The sequence below is a fragment of the Panthera pardus genome, unplaced genomic scaffold (genome assembly GCF_024362965.1).
Source record: "Panthera pardus isolate Hobbes unplaced genomic scaffold, ASM2436296v1 HiC_scaffold_13, whole genome shotgun sequence".
Lineage (NCBI taxonomy): Eukaryota > Metazoa > Chordata > Mammalia > Carnivora > Felidae > Panthera > Panthera pardus.
The window spans coordinates 141,135,497-141,153,171 of NW_026526688.1; the positions used below are offsets into that span (position 1 = coordinate 141,135,497).

At 40.8% G+C, this 17,675-nt stretch overlaps 1 protein-coding gene across 1 annotated transcript in view; it reads right to left on the minus strand.

Annotated features, from left to right (window-relative positions):
* The window catches only part of FRAS1 (Fraser extracellular matrix complex subunit 1), a 429,797-nt gene that overhangs the window by 26,429 nt on the left and 385,693 nt on the right, over positions 1-17,675 (minus strand). Inside the window, exons 60-66 of the mRNA XM_019466685.2 lie at positions 13,869-14,025; positions 11,481-11,681; positions 9,735-9,922; positions 8,279-8,554; positions 5,488-5,720; positions 2,939-3,099; positions 797-1,011 (exon numbers count right to left, since the gene is read on the minus strand). Of these exons, the coding sequence (XP_019322230.2) occupies positions 797-1,011; positions 2,939-3,099; positions 5,488-5,720; positions 8,279-8,554; positions 9,735-9,922; positions 11,481-11,681; positions 13,869-14,025 (1,431 nt within the window). The remainder of the gene's footprint in view (positions 1-796; positions 1,012-2,938; positions 3,100-5,487; positions 5,721-8,278; positions 8,555-9,734; positions 9,923-11,480; positions 11,682-13,868; positions 14,026-17,675) is intronic.

Consider the following 17,675-nt stretch of genomic DNA (forward strand, 5'->3'; position numbering starts at 1 on the left):
AACGTTAATTTTTAGTTCATTGAGATAACTGCTGATAATTAGGTAGAATCTGCTTTAGATTCATATTTCCCATGAGGATGCATTTCTTTGATATAACTGCCCTCCTATGACTATGGCTTCTTGCTAAAATTTTCTTTTGTCACTAATGTTCCACAACGATTAAGAATGTGTCCATTTTTGCAAGGGTTGCAAATTTCGCACAGATTTGGACTAGGAATGAAATCAAAGTGTTATACACAATTCTCTCTCCATAATGCTTAAAAAGCATTATGTTTTCCCTGTCTTCTGGAAAGGTACACCTTACTTTGACTTATTTCCCCATATGCGGAAAAGAAAACATCTACTTCGTAATAACCTTACCATGAAATGTCAATCCTTTTGGCTTCCAAAATATACCCAGGGGGATGGATATATATATATGTTATTATATATTATATATTATATATATATATATATATATATATATATATATATATATATATATATATATCTAGAGAAACAAATATTAGATTTTTATATAAGTGGCTGTGCCAGACAGTAATGTTTTTCCACATTCATTTTAACATTTTCCACATTAATTTTCCAGTTAATTGATTTAGAAGACTTTCGAGGGTTCTCTCTAGCCATCATGCTGCTAAGGTCTCATTTGAGGGACTTCTAAAGACTCCTTTGGTCATCCCAGTTCTGGGGCTGGGCACCAGATGCAACATGCTAACAGAAGTGCTTCAGGAAGAAACAAAATTTCATATGGCACCCAGGTGCTTGCAGCCTTTGGATAAGCCCCTGGAGGACCCACCTGGAAGTCGGCAGTTACAGACCCCCCACAGACATCAATTAACTCAGTCATGTCATAATAGGCATCAAAGGTCCAGACGCAGCTCTTCAGGTTCAGGTGTTTGTAGAGCTGGATGGTCTTGGGCTCCCGGACGCTGGGGTCAAATTGGAAGGGGCGGTCATAGCCAGGTCCCAGGGCTGTGCTGTCATAGACCTTATCGTCCAGGAACGCTGCCTCTGTCGGGGAGGGAGGAACAAGGAACAAGAAGTCAGTCTGTTGACATGCCCCTCGTTGGCTGCCCAGGAGCTGGGTGGGAAGAAGGGATGTGTCCTTGAGAGACTGAGATACCTTACCTTCCATCAGAGACCATTAATGGAGCAACCCAGGGTTCCCAATACACACTGCATGAGAAGGGGAGGGGAGCTAGAGTACCTGTTGCTAGGGGGTTACCTGTGACTGAGTTCATAGACTCCTCTAAGAGGCTGCATGAACCCCAGAAGAAAAGATGAGCAAAGGGTACCATAAATGGAGCCAGAGCTCAGTGGCCCTGTATGTCTTGGAAAAGAATACATACTGAAGCTTTGCAATCAACCCTTGAAGAAACAGATTTACTACATGGATGATTTGTTGATGAATTGTTGTTTTTTAAGACTGATTTTTTAAAAATAGCTTTTATGTAAAGCCAACAGACAAACATCTGACTACCTCCTCCCCTGCTATGGTCTCTGAACTCTTAGGAAAAAAAAATCTTAATTTTGTGCTAATGAGTAAATAGCTCGCTAATGATGCTTGACTAAACCTCCCTGCTACGGGCAAAAATTATTGGATCAAATGCTGCCAAGCAACCACAGTGTTCTAAATTAAGGAAGACCTTTATGCAGTAGAGAGCTAAACACAGATACAATTTTAGAATATCAAGATTCAAATTTTTTATAGTACTAAAAGCAAATATAATATTCTGAAAGAGTCTTAGAATGTCTGAAACGTCTTAGGATGTTTGACACCAGCACCTGGTCCTCTGCCCTGAAAGGAGTAGGATCTCAATTATCATGTGTTGAATTTAATTATGTTTAAGTGGGAAGAGGTACAAACTTTCAGCCTATAAACAGTGTATGTTTCTTTCAGTGGCTGCACACGTGAACCGGTTAGACTTTCATGTGTAGCTCAGTGACTTGCGAATAATTTATACTCAACTAATTTCTACCGTGTAAAGACCATCACTACCTAAAGTGATGCTTAATGAATATGAAAGAGCGTATGAATGCTTCTCTATCTTCTAAAATACTGGTAAATGATTCATCGGTTGTCAAGGGAGGAAACACGCATTTAATGCGCACTCGCTAAGGTAAATGGAAATGGACAGGATCTTTTGTAGAATAAAATGTCTGCTGTGGTAGACACCGGAATGTGCCACCCGGGCTGTCAGCTCCTTCAGGTTTGCGTCAGTGGCACAGCGGCTCCTGTGGCCACCCTTGTGGGGGCTCTGGCATCCAGTGACTGAGGTGCCTCAGAGAGGGCTGTCAGCTGGGGCTGGAAGTAGGAAGAGTTCCTGAAGCGGTGGGGGCTTCTGGAGGGCTGCACTGCAGTCTGACTTCTCCCTCTGCCCAATTCTGCATCCTCTCCTTCCTCTTCACAGATGCTGATCCCCAATGAACATCTTGCACCCCCACATTCCATCTCAGCTCCTGCTCCGGGAGCCCATCCTATAACATGTGACATCTGCACTTTAGCTTTCTAAAGATGCTGCAATAAGGGGATTTCAGGGCACAGATCCAAACGTGCTCAACAGAGGGGCAGGGAAAGAACGAACATTTACCATGGCAGTTGCTTTAAAAACCATCAACAGATTAAATCCTTACCCTGATTGGTAGCAATTGTTTTCCTCATGTCATAGATAAGCAAACAGTGGTTTGGGGAAGTTCTGCTATTTCTGTTTAGTTGTATAGGTAGTAGAACCAGGGATTCGAACCTAAATCAGCTTGGTTCCAAAGTCCTTGTTTTTCCCTATTCACTTCACTGGCTGAGCTGCCTATGTTTGGTTGCCTGCTAGGAAGGAAATCCACTAAACATGGAGACTTTGAGGACTGGGAGACACGAAAGCCGAGTTCGCCTCGCTCTGTCCCTAAGGGCCACTGTGCTGGGCTGGAATGGGAAAGCCCCCACCTGAGATGCCTCTCAGGTCACGGGTGGTGACGAGATTGGAGCAGACGTGCTGGTGTCTGTAGATGGACTCAGATAATAGAAAATGCAAGTTGTGCAGCGGCATGGTGGAGATAAGGGGCAGCATTCCATCCTGGTGCGGGATCTGCACGGAAATGTGGATTCTAAGGGAAAAAACGGCGGAGATAGTGTTTAGGTGCATGCTATAAGCAGTTAATATGGTACATTTCTTTCTCATAACTAAATCTGTCTTCACCAATGAATTTACCTTTTTTTTTCTTGAAACTTTCCGTGTAGGAACACGAGGGTATGATATATGTGCGGGGTTGTTCTCCACCCCCGCCCCAGCCCCCCCCCCCCCCCATCAAGAAATCCTCCAGACTCAGGACTGATAGCAATCAAGAATCACAGGTGTTTTTTTGTTTTGTTTTGTTTTTTATATATACAAGAAAAGATAATATCACAACCACAAATGACTTTAAAGCTTCCTTTTGCTTTAAATGGGAGCTTTGTTTCCTTGTGTGCTACAGCAGAATGACTGATAGAGGTGCTGTTCCCCTTCTCTGTCACAGTGAGTGTCTGGGACACTTCTATTTTTTAAAGTATTTGTGCCAAAAGACCTCACTGAGCTCTTTATACTCTAAGGTAGATATCCCTACCCAGGAAAGTATCTTAGAAATAGTTATACCCCACTACTGCTACTGTCCCCCCCAGCCAAAAGAGACTTTTCTCCCCTCTGTCCCTTCAAGTTCCAGCAACAAGGGCGGCCCTAACTGGCCTCTGTTTGCAGTGTGCTCTCCCCTCATCTACATTTTTCCTTTTTTAAAGTTTATTTATTTACTTTGAGAGAGGGGCAGACAGAGAGGGGAAGAGGTTGAATCCCAGGCAGGCTCCACACTGTCAGTGCAAAGAGCCTGATGTGGGGCTTGAAGTCACAAACCATGAGATCATGACCTGAGCTGTTAACTGACTGAGGCACCCAGGTACCCCTCCCCTCATCACTTCTCAGCACATAGGTGCCTTTGCACCAGGAAGTCTGTAACTTATTCATATTGGCTGCTATGTCTTGTACGCTTTCGGACTCTGTTTATCTTGCCTCCCCACAGTGAGGACAAGGATCATTTCCTTCACGTCTTTTGTTTCTCCAGAGCACGTAGTATAAAATCCTAACTAAAACACGAGCTTAATAAATATTGGTTAAGACTGTGAAAGAACAGAACTGTAGTTATGGGCTGCGTTATTTTCATTGTACAAGTTTAAATTTTCAGCATGTTGATTGAGGGTGCCTTTGACTTTTTACAGCTTGTCTCTTGGAACAAAAACCCAAGAGACATTTTTTAAGAGGAATTGCTACCTTGCAATATGAACATGATGTCTCTTTTGCTGGGAAGGGGTCAGTAGTGCCCTGGGCACTCCTGCTACTGCTTTTCAACAAAAGTAAATCTTATTCGGTTGGAAAAAAGAAAGAATTTGCATATTCTTGGCTCCATATTTAAATCTGTTTTTTTCTCCATGCAAATGAACCCCTTTCTCTGAACTTAGTTGCTCATAAAGGCACATACATAAATACCACAAGGTTTAATGAATATGTATAATATGCATGAATTCTTTTTTTGCTAGGCAAAACTGAAAGTATCCATTTCCATCAAACTCATGGTAGCGCAGGAAAAAATAAAAGCACACTTGCCCAGTGACTTTCAGTTTACACAGTATTATTACTCTGTTCACTAGATATTTAGCAAGAGTCTCTTAGGTGCCAAGAAGCACTGTCCCAGCCAGAAGGGACCAAAAAAAAAAAAAAAAAAGAAGGTCCGTGCCCTCTCCGTCTACTGTGGGGAGAGACAGAGAATGAAGGGTGATAATGCTCTGAAAGAGGTATGGATAGCATGGGTGCCAGTACAGCTCTAAGGGGGAGCTTCCAAATTAAATTGGGGAAGATGATGGTTCTTGCAAAGGATGTCATGAGGTAGGTGGAGGAGGACAGTAGGATTTAACTACATTGAGTGGAAGGGGGCTGAGAAAATTGCGGTCAGGAGTGACAGCATGGCAGAGGCACGCAACATAAAAGAGTTGGAAGCCCTGGCGATTTGGTTTCAGTTTGGTTCTCTGTGGGTGGACTGGCAGGTGAGGATGACAAGGTGAGGGACATGAGGCTAAGAAGACAGGCAAGGGGCCAGTTTTCGGGAGCCTCTGAAGAATTTTTTCTGAAGCTTTTATCACCACTATTCTTTTTTTAATATATTTTTAAAAAATGTTTTTATTCATTTTTGAGAGACAGAGAGAGAGAGAGAGAGAGAGAGAGAGAGAGAGAGAGAGAGAGAGGGACAGAGCCTGAAGCAGGCTCTGTGCTGACAGCAGAGAGTGCCATATGGGGCTCAAACTCACAAACAGTGAGATCACGACCTGAGCGGAAGTTGGACACTTAATCGGCTGAGCCATCCAGGCGCCCCTCCACTATTCTTATTTTGCAGAACATCACTCATTCATCTGTCTCACCCAGAAAACACACAAAAGGATAGCCCTCTCATTGTGGAAGGCACCACGTGCCTGACCTGTTCGGATGTTCCTTGTGCTTGACGTCCAAGTATTTCAAGGTTGCGATGAAGGACTGAGCCTGGAAGCCTCTGGCTGTCCCAGCTACCACTGGGGTGTGGCAGATTGCACTGTCTGTTCCAATGGTAACAATGTTGCTCCTTAAGGGGGTCCCCACATGGCCCACCTTGTCCACAGCCTTTGCCACACAGCGCACATGGAACCTCCGGCTGAAGTAAATGCTATCCAGAACCTACCGGGAAGCAAAAAGTACATCAGACATGTGTTTACTCCTTAAACAGCTCCTTCCACTGTATCTTCTGGATGATATGACATCACCAGTTTCTGGTACAGGGTTATCTGTGAAGACCACCCATTATCTGTCTATCCATCCCACTATCCACTCATCTATTTATCTGTTCATTCATTTGCCACAAAACTGGTGACTTTCTCCCAGGAGCCAGTCACTAGGGACAGAGCAGTAAGTACTTGTAGCCTAAGGCAGTATGTCAGACAGTGTTAAGTAGATAGATGTGGAACAAGAGGCCAGAGATGACGGGTTACCGGTGATAGTATTGGTCTCTTTATATATTAGGTTTAGCATAAGGACCACTCAGCTGATTTTCAACCTTTCCATTAAGACTGGTTGGTCTCAAAGTCACTTTTGCTGAGGGCATGGTGTCAGGATACAGAGGAGGGATGCTTCCTTCCCAGGAATTCTTATTTTTCTTTCTTTCCTACTGCTGGTCCCTCCCCCAGCCCCACCTAATGACCACACACATTGCAAAGGTTACAATAACCTGCAGGGTGGAAATTGAGAACTTGTCCTCTGAAACCTACTGGCCTTTGGAGGTCTTTCAACAGATTCTTTCATGTTCCCAGATGCAGAGAAGCCATAAGAATGCTTAACTCAATCTCTGCAGAGGCAACGTGGGTCACCACAACTCTTTAGGTAATGTGTGCATACACACAGGGAAGTACATAACAAGAAAAGTTAATTAGTAGTTCTGTGTGCCATAGACCTCCCACAAAGCAATCATACAAACTTATAAATTCTACCCATGAAAACAATTTTCACTGAAGTCCATTAAAAATTAAAGAGGATTTTTCCATTAAAATTTTTTTAATTAGCTGCCAACGCCTTATTTATTTATTTACACATGGACTTAGTTCAGAAGGGATTTGAGGCATCTTACAAAAATGCATACAATACAATGGTATTAAATAAATAATTGAAGAAACAAAGATAAAGCAAAGGAAACTGGGGTAAAAGTATTAGTCACCAAGTCATTGCAAGAAGAAAAACTGAAACATAAAGTAAAATTATAAACTTGGTACCTGTTAAAAATGTATATTTGGCTCAAATCAGACCAAACTGCCTTCATGGTGTTTTGAAAAGAGAATTAGATACTTAATAAAACAATAAGCTATTAAGTCTTGCCATTTAAATTTTTAAAATTTATCAGGTAGTTTAGCTAGGTTATGTTGCAAAAGAATTGATCTATTGGCCTTTTTAAAAATTTTTTTTAACGTTTATTTATTCTTATTGAGAGACAGAGAGAGACAGAGTATGAGCATGGGAGGGGCAGAGAGAGGAGGAAACACAGAATCTGAAGTAGGCTCCAGGCCCTGAGCTGTCAGCACAGAGCCTGATGCGGGGCTCGAACTCACCAACTGCCGGATCATGACCTGAGCTGAAGTCGGATGCTTAACCGACGGAGCCACCCAGGCACCCTGACCTATTGGCCTTTCTGAATAAGCTATGTGAAAAACAGTGGACATGAGTGACTGCTTTGTCCAGGGCCCCCCATTTATCTGTGCCTTTCCTCCACTATTATCCCATGTACGTGAAGCACTTACTGAAGTGAGAAGAAACTGAGAGCTGAATAGGAAAAAATCTAGAGAAATTCAGTCTGAAAGAAAGCTCTGATCTCCAAAATTATTAAGTGCATTAATTTCAATCAAAAATTGTTGAGGGCTTACTATGTGCCAGGTACTATGCTGAGTATCTCCACTGCTTCCAGTTCTGTCTCTGGGGAGAATGACGTCACTGGAGTGAGGAGCTGTCACTGCAGTGCGCTGTTTCTTAAGGTTGGGCAAACCCTTACTCACTGTTCATTGCTCTCTGGTGGTGGGTCTGGGGTCCCACCTCCTTGAGGACAGCAACTGCATAGTGAACTTCTTTGCGTGTCCTCCTACAATTTTGCAAAATGCTGATCCCTCGGAAACATTCTCTTCTTTGTTTAATAACGGTGCCGTCTCTACTAGCACCATCAATGTGCTGAGCATGTTGGGCTATAAAAATGTGGTAGGACCCTTGGTCCAGGTCCTTAAGGAGTTTCTATCCTATCACCTATTGAACGATTGAAGACATGTGGAAAAAAGTAATCATTAACTGTACCTACCTAGAATCTTTGACTTACTTACTTTACCATTTATAGATCACTTTTACAACCGATTCGTCAGTGACCTTGTCAAGTCGCTAAGTGGAAGAAGTACTATTTTGCAGATCAGGAAACGGAGACTCGGGGAGGTTAAGCAACCTCTTAACATCACATAGTTAAAAGTAGGCAGAATCAAGAATAGTAAACAGGTTGTCTGATTACTGGCGTGGTTCTCTTTCCATTATACCACATTACCTCTTCTTATATATAAGAATTAAAACAGCTGGGTATATACTGTGTACCTGCTCATTCATTTATTTCATTCCAAATGCCATGCAAGGACCTTAAGGAATTTGATAAAGTTGTGGTGACAAACAGAGACACGAGTTTTCTCCCTATGCAACCAGGCCCAGACCCCTAGACCTACCATGTGGTTGACACTGGTAAATGGTGTGTTGTCAGTGATGGTCTCAAAGGGAGAGCGAGCCCCATTGCCATCAGTGGGGGTGGCTACTTCCCAGCTGAACTGCACAGATGATTGGTTGATGCCAGCCTCACTGCAGCGTTCCTTCATGACAGCATACTTGGGGAAATGAGAGTCACAGGGGGTGACACAAACCAGTGGGTAGCCTGGGGAGGGGGATTTCTTGACTCCTTCCTTGGTAACCTCTTCTACGTGGTCATAGTCGGCAAGTGTAACAACCTGAAAAGGAGCAACAAAGCTTCAGCCTGGGCTGGGTGTTGGGATGCTCAGAGAGCTAGGGGTCCCCTCCCTAGAGATCCACAAGATCCCTTAACCGCTAGGGATTCTTTAAAATATAACGGAAGCTTTCACAGTGCTTCGCCAGGCATCCCTAAAAGATACTACATATCAGTGGTGAAGAAGATCTTCCTTTTGCCTGAGCTAAAAATCTTTAGTATCTGGTTAATCTTATTCCTGAATCAGAGCTCTATCACTCATGTGGAAAATACTTTTATTTTCATGCACACTGTCACTAAAGCTATATCATGAGTAACAGTTACTAGTTTAAAGCTGCATTAAAAAATACAATAAATTAAGTTGCATTAAATTGTTAATGATACACAGTAGTATATCTGGCAAAACAAAAGTAAATAAAGGGAGTGTATTTCTTCCATGGTTGAATAAGAGACACATTTTGGAATGATCCTTCTACTATAGAAGACTAGCTAGGGGAGGCTAGAAGACTTATTCTGACTGCCTCATTATTATGGGTTAAGTTTCCCTTGGCAACCTCCAGGCATTTTCCTCCTAATTGTAAAGTCGTTGCGCTCATTGCATACACCCCAACATGGGAAGCCGGGTACTGCACTTTTGCAAATACTTACCTCTATGTGTGTGGCAAGTATGTAGGGTAATAGATACGGGGTAGCATTATTTTTTTTCTCCACTCTTCTAGGTCCCACCAAAGACGTGAGAAGATCAATTGTATTGCACTTTCTGTGTTTATCACACTAGGGTATCAACATGTTTTGGTCTCACTCTTCTGTCAGAACAGGGTTTCTCATCCTTGGCACTACTGACATTTATGCCAAATACTTCTTTGTTGTTGGGGCTGTCCTGTGCATTGCAGGATGTACAGCAGCATTCCTAGCTCCTACCCATTAGATGCTAATAGCGCCTAGTGTGACATCCATTGACCGTTGTGGCAACCAAAAGCGTCATCAGACATTGCCAAATGTCCCGTGGAGGTGGTGGTGCAGGGAAGGGGTTTGGGAAGGAAGGAACAAGACGGCTCCTGGTTGAGAACTACTGTGTTAGAAAAATGAAGAAGTATAGCACCAGAAGTCCTACTTCTGCCAAGTTCTCAGCTACTAGTCACTAGGACATACAAGTAGTGATCCCTTTGGGTCAAGCAACTCACAATGGGTGGCGCTGGCAATATGAGACTCCCTGCTGCTTCCTGGTCTAGGATTGTCACTGTGGCAGTGGTCACATCACCAAGAACTGCTTCCACTGGGTCATCTGGGCCAAGGACTAGGGAGAAAGATTCATGCCATTCCCGGTCTTCATTGGACAGGATCTCGACTTTGAAAAAGATATGATCCACACCTTCACCAAGCACAGAACAAAAAGAGAGCAAAGGTTCTCATTAGGTGACCTCACTAAGTGCAGGTTGGCACTGCTGAGACTTCCTGTTAAACAACGCCCTTTCCTTTTAGAGGTTTTCTATAAATACAGTGGTTGCTAATCACTTTATTCTCATCTCAAGTGAGAAATCTATTTTATAGACCAAATTCCACCTGTGGTAGAGGCTCAGTATTGCAGATTTACTATTCAATGCCATATGAGAATTAATGGCCCCTGTCTGACACTAGCTGGTAGTAATAAAAATCTATGATCCAAAATATACTCCACCCTGGTTATGAGGATTTTTGGCTTAATTTTTCTTTCCCCTTTACACTTAGGCACGGGATCCTGCGTGGCAGTGAGGGCTTGCACACAAGACATCCTTCAAAGCTGTCCTGAGAAGCAGTACCTCAAGGGCTTCCTACCAGGCCATCCCCGCAAAGACAATAACATAAAGGTTTGGCAGCCTGGAACGAGGAGGGTGAGAGCCTTAGAAACTCCCTTCCTTTCCTATAAACTGATTCTCTGAGGGTGAAAATCTCCCTGGTTGTGGTTAAGGCTCCCTTTCTTCCTCTCCTGTAAATTCCTGGGTTAGGTTATTCCCAAGACCTATCTTTCTACCAGATCCTTATGCAGAAAAGGAAAAAGTAAAGACACGTGGAAGAATAGTCCTTGTATGGAGGTGGAGGAAGGGCATCTACGTTTCCAGCAAACACTAACCAGATGTACATGGGATAAAGCGAAAAGCCCTTAAAAAACTCCAGTGGAATGAGAGACATCAGAGACTCCTCCCCCTTCATTTCTGAGGGAGTCACTTCTTCCCCCCACTGGCCAAGACATCTCTGAAAAGGACATCTACCACTGTTGCCCACTTCTGGCTACATTGCAAATGGCTCTAGGATCTGCACCAGTCTTTTTACCTTATGTTGCTCCAGAAAGTTCTGTGACAAAATCTAGCATATAATTCAACTCCTTCTCCATCTCCAACTATATCAAATAGTTAAACAGCCAGCTGTGACCTGAATCCCATCTCTCTCTCTTCCCTGACTCATTTCCATAGTTCTCTCTATACAATAAACCTTTTTTAGAAATCTCATAACAGGATATCCTGTCTCTTAGCAGATGTTAAACCACTGGAGCACAGAGACTGTGCCTTCTGGATTTTAGTAATCTCTGAAGGTCCCAGCACACTGGTTTTATCAATATTTGTTGGATCATGGCAGTCATGTTTATTCTTTTAAAATCAACTGCATCTGTTACTCAACCAAATCATAGGCTAACAATAACAACAAAATCCTTTTAAATGAGCCAAAATGCCAAGGATGTTCTGAAGTAAGGGATCTCCTTTTTTCTTTTTTAGAAAAATGCCATTTTTTAAGAAAGATTCCTATAATATCAAATGTGTGCTTAATAAATACTTCATGATTAATCAGCACTACTGTTTTCCTCTTTTATTTTTCTGCTCATCCCTTTCTTCAAATACAAGATATTTGCCTCTCTATTATGTAAAACTCACAGACTGGGATTGGCATTCAATTACCGGGACTGAACTTCAAGACTCGACTCTTGGGGTAATAATCCACCCCAGACTGGGCAGACCCATCGCGTGTGCTACAGCGGATCTTGGATGTCCTGTTCTGATCCCCTCTTCGGATCACCTTGATGTTCAGGACGGCTATGGCATCTGGCCCTGAGGGTTCACGGACTTGATATGCAGCTTCTTCAAACTCAATGGTAGGGGCTAAGGAAACAGGATTAAGAAAAACAAGAGCCAGTTAGAAAAGCACAAAGGATTCCCACCCCCATGAAAACATCTTATAAAGACAAGAGGGAGTTTTCCACATTAGTAAATAGTACAAAGGCACAATGGCTTACAGTCATAAAAATCAATCAGTTTTTACTTCTCAGCAAAGGTTTGGAAAAGGAATTTATTTGTGATTCTGTAGGACTTCTCACAGGTTTCTTATTAAAAACAGTATACTGGGGGAAATATTTTTAAGCACTTTGAAATGCATGATGTCCAAGTTTCCATCTGGGTATCACAACTCACAAAATGTTTTTAAATTCACACACTTTATCAAGGGACTGAGAGAGAGTAAACCCTTGGTAAATACCAACCAATGGCATGAATCAACTCTTTTTCATTTATGAGATATGAATTTCTAAGTTTTATAATTTATCTCATTTATACACAACCTAAACTTCCCAAGTCCATCTCCCATCTCTGATCTTCTGGGTCCTTCCTCCCAGGGCCCTTATGTCTCTCACCCTTAACTTTTCCTAACTTCTCCTAGGTTATTTAGTTAAGAAAGAGTAGTTTTAATGAAGAACCCAAGACTTCCTAACACTCTGGTTTGAGGTGCGATTCTCATTGCTATGAAATGATTAATATGTTGGTTTTAAAAAAAATTTCAAATTGTGCCTTCTTTTCCATTATATTCTTTTTTTTTTTTTTAATTTTTTTTTTTCAACGTTTTTTATTTATTTTTGGGACAGAGAGAGACAGAGCATGAATGGGGGAGGGGCAGAGAGAGAGGGAGACACAGAATCAGAAGCAGGCTCCAGGCTCTGAGCCATCAGCCCAGAGCCTGACGCGGGGCTCGAACCCACAGACCGTGAGATCGTGACCTGGCTGAAGTCGGACGCTTAACCGACTGCGCCACCCAGGCGCCCCATTTTCCATTATATTCTTAAGGGGAAGGGTGAGGTGGTAGTGGTGGATATAGTGAGATAAAAAATGGGATAATTGAGAACAATTACAAATTTTATGCCATTTCTAATATACTATAATATTTTGGAAAAGTTTCTAGAGTCTCTGTTCTTTCCCTTCTTTCTCTCTCAGAAAGTTAATTCTTCTTAATTGTAGAAAATAAGCTTCATTTGAAACTTTGTAGTTTTAATAAATGCCCTTTGAAACTTAGGAGTGTTACTTATTACCTCTTGAGACTCAATCACTAGGTTTCTGTGTGACCAGGAGAGGCTCACTTCAGGATCTGAATCCGGGTCTTGCTGGGTGAAGGACCAATTCAACTTCAAACCTGGCTTTTCTTATTTTACCCAATGTCCAAGTTAGTCCCCAATTTATATCAGAAACCCTGAGTCTCACTGACTCTCATGTAGATTCTAGAATCTGACAAAATAAGGTTTACAACCAGTTTTGCTGCTTATAGCTGTGTAACTAAGAGCATAAATTATATAAATTTGCTGATATTCAATTTCTTCACTTATAATAGAGGGATAATAACATCTACCTTACTGTCAGGATAAAATGAAATAAGATAAAATAATATGCTTAGCATGGTTTTTGATATGCAGTAAATACTCAATAAAAACAGCTATTACTATTTGCAATATTATTATACATTCACTCATTAAAATATCTATTTGAATAAAACAATTATGTCCCAATTTGAAACAGATTTCATTTTGTTTTCCCTAGTGCCTGGGTCATTCTTGGCTGACACCTGACTAAAGAATTTAAGATTTTTTAGGTTAATAGGCCAAATCAATTAGAAGAAAGCTGAGAAATTAGATTTTTTCTGGGAAGGTGGCAGCGTTTAAATTAGTTCATTGGATTCAACTGATTCTGACTGTATTTCCAATCTTGCTCCTGAACTGCAACGACTTAAATAGTTTTTATTCTCTGTCTGCCGTAGCATCTCTGTCCTAGCTTGTAACCACACTCATCTCTTATCTCTTGGCAATGTAGTAGGAAATAATGAGATTAAAAATACCTATAAACTTAGTGGAACTCTGTAGAGGATGATCACTTGGTGCCAACAGTGTATATAAATACTCTGAAATTGTTACCAGTAGGCACTTTTATAGCACTTTCATTTTCAAAAAACACCTATAATTACATTATTAGTAAAACATCAGTTCATGTTCTATCAACCAAAGAATAAGTAAAGATGATATCTTCTATTACCATCTTCATCATTGGATATGGTGATGGTGGCCATGTTATTCTTCCCAACTCTGGCTCCACTCCAGTGGTTTCCAAGAGGGTGGCTGAGATAAACCCTGAATTGTTCCTCAGGCTCAAACATGGAGTCATCATGGATAGAGATGGTACAGTTCTTCGTCTAGAGCCAATGTCATAAGATAGATTAAAATTTGCACTAAAAAATCAGTAGCTTGCTTGGTTTTCCTAGAAAATGATTTTTCTTCTTTGCAGCATCAAAGAGCCAACACAAATTCAAAAGGATCCAAACCATTTCATTTGTAAAGTAGAATGTTTAAATCTAATAGTTCATGCCTGACTGGGACATACCTACATGTGGAGCTTTGTATTAAAACATTCCAAACTACTCTGAATGATCAGTCATGAGTTATGAAAAACAAGATCAATAAAACAACCCACTCTAATGCACCTGAAGGAAATTTGTGCAGAGCAAACCAATGAGTATGTACGTGTTATGAAAGGTATATTTCTGATAATGGGGGTTTAACATATATGTATTAGGCTTCCTGGGGAGCAAAACAATGGTCCTTTCCCTTGGCAAAAACAGAACAGTTTTTTATTTTACTTTTTTTAATGTTTATATTTATTTTTGAGACAGAGAGAGACAGAGCATGAGTGGGGGAGGGGCACAGAGAGAGGGAGACACAGAATCTGAAGCAGGCTCCAGGCTCTGTCCAAGCTGTTAGCACAGAGCCCAATGTGGGGCTTGAAGTCATCAACGGTGAGATCATGACTTGGGCCGAAGTCGGACGCTCAACCGACTAAGCCACCCAGGCGTCCCCGGAATAGTTTTATAAGGAACTCAGAAAGACTTCTTGTTAGGTTGCAGATACCTTTCAATGCTGCAGAACTCTGAAATGGGTTGCCAAATGGTATCTCATCTGAAAACTGTTTAGTCCTGAAAGTCTGAGAATACAATCTAAATCCCTGCACTGTTGGTAGGAATGCAAACTGGTGCATCTGCTCTGGAAAATAGTGTGGAGGTTCATCAAAAAATTAAAAATAGAACTATCCTATGTTCCAGCAATAGCACTGCTAGGAATTTACCCAAGGGATACAGGAGTGCTGATGCATAGGGGCACATGTACCCCAATGTTTATAGCAGCACTTTCAACAATAGCCAAATTATGGAAAGAGCCTAAATTTCCATCAACTGATGAATGGATAAAGAAGATGTGGTTTATATATACAATGGAATACTACTTGGCAATGAGAAAGAATCAAATCTGGCCATTTGCAGCAATGTGGATGGAACTGGAGGGTATTATGCTGACTGAAATAAATCAGGCAGAGACCATATGTTTTCACTCTTGTGTGGATCCTGAGAAACTTAACAGAAGACTATGGGGGAGAGGAAGGGGGGGGGGAGTTACAGAGAGGGAGGGAGGCAAACCATAAGAGACTCTTAAATACTGAGAACAAACTGAAGGTTTATGAGGGGTGGGAGGGAGAGGGGAAAGTGGGTGATGGGCACTGAGGAGGGCAACTGTTGGGATGAGCACTGGGTGTTGTATGGAAACAAATTGGACAAATTATATTTAATTAAAAAAAAAAAGAAAAAAACCCCTTGTTTGGCAGAAAGAAATCAAGTGTTTCCCACACTGAATATACTCTATTGAGGAATGTATTCTTAAGAAAACAGAAAATAATGCCAAAACATTTTAGATGATGCAGTAGCTTCAATAGTAGAGTCATGTGATATGAAGTGGGATTACTTTTACTTGAACTATATTAAATCCACTCCACTGCTGTATTGCAAAGGATCTGTGGGTAAAAAGAAGTTTCACTCTCATACTTCTGAGGTCACATTAAATAGAAGAACATTCTGTCAACATTTATAGGTAGCTTGCTAAACTGATGTTAAGCCCCTGAAGAAGTTCCTTTTCTTCTTGATAGAAAGCATAAATTTCGTAGTGACTCTTTAGGATATCTTTTTAAAAAGGACATTATCATGAAGGACAAGTTTCAGAGACAAATTGCTTAGCAAGCCAGAGAAAATGAAGATTCCAAAGTGTGCTTATGAATAATGATAGATTGTCATGTGGGTAACATATAGATGACTAGACTGTATTTTCTTAATAATTTTATTAAATTATAAACTGTCTCTTGGATAGGCAGAGAATTCTCTTTTGAACTTAAAACAAATACAGACATGTAGACTCAAAGCTGAAGATTGTATCTGCAGTATTTGTGTGTGTGTTTAAACACATGTTTCAACCTGCCACCAGTAAAATCCCCCCACCCCCCAAATATAACTAAGACAGGTTTCTATGAGTCATGAATCTATAAAAGACCAAGAGTCTCAGAGAAGGAAGATATCAGTTTTTTTGTTTTTTGTTTTTTTGGTAGTAAAGATGAACAGAGGAAGAATCTGCAGTGACTTGGGATGGGTAAGATCATCTAATACTAAACTTCAAAAAGACTAATCATAAGGCAAAAATTTGGTATGTTTGACTATACCAAAATTGAAGACTTATGTTCAACTAAGAACACTGTGATCAAAGGTAATAGATAAGTGACAGAATGGAAAAATATGTTTACAATATTTAAAATGTCTACAACTGGCAAGGAATTAATGTTTATAATATATAACAAAGACTGCAAATCAGTAAGAAAAAGACAGCAATACAATAATAAGGAACAAAGCACAAACGTATTTACATAAGAGGAGACCCAAGAAGCTACCAAGCATATAAATTGGTAGTAACTGGAGGAATGCAAATTAAAATGACATTTAACTTTATACATGTTAGATTAGCAAAAGGTTAAAAAGATGAGTAATGCTAGGTGTTGGAGAGGTTGTAGGATTACAGCAACCTTCATGCTACTGATAGTGACTTTCTGGAAGGTATCCTGACACTATTTTTTCAAATTAAGCACATACATGGCCTATGGCCCAGCAATTTTGCTGCTGAGTGTATATCCAAAGGAATTGCTACTCAGGGCTATAAGTGGACATGTATGAGGATATGCATTGCAGCATTATTTGTGGTAGCTGAGTGTTAGGAGGTGGCTGGGTGCTATCTCTGAGGTTCCTCACAGTCTATTGTTGAGAGGGGATGGTTAAAATGTACTAAATGCACATTGTTAAATATTATTCACTAGCTCAGCAACAGGTTAGATGTGTACATAAGTGATGTGGACATATATTAAAACATATTACTGAGTAAACACAGTAAAAGTTTGAAAAGGATAAAACATAGTAGTTTTATAAATTAAAAATTATGCATATAAAATAAGAATTTTTAAAGAACAAATATAAATTAAGAGGTACACATTAAACACAACAGATTGATGAGTTCTAAGGCGGAGAATGGAATGTGGCTGGAGAATAGGCATAAAATAAATAAGCAAAATAAGAGATGGGCCTTGAAATGACTAATGAGGGGGAACAAATGACTCAATCATTTGAAATTGATATCCAAAAATGGGGAAATGTGATTCTCATTCAATATACACTTTGACATATACTGAGGTTGCAGGCTTTGATTCTTTTTTTTTTTTTTTTTAAGTTTTATTTATTTTGAGAGAGACAGAGACAGAGACAGTGAGCACGAGTCGGGGAGGGTAGAGAGAGAAGGAAAGAGAGAATCCCAAGCAGGCTGTCAGCGTAGAGCCCACCCACTGAGCCATCCAGGCTCCCCTGATTCTAATGCAGCCATATTTACTGACGGGAGTTACTCAGGAGTTTCTATGCCCATGTGCATATACATTGCTAAGAAAAGAACACTCCACTGACTCGAACCAGCTCAGTGTCTGCTTATTTGGTCC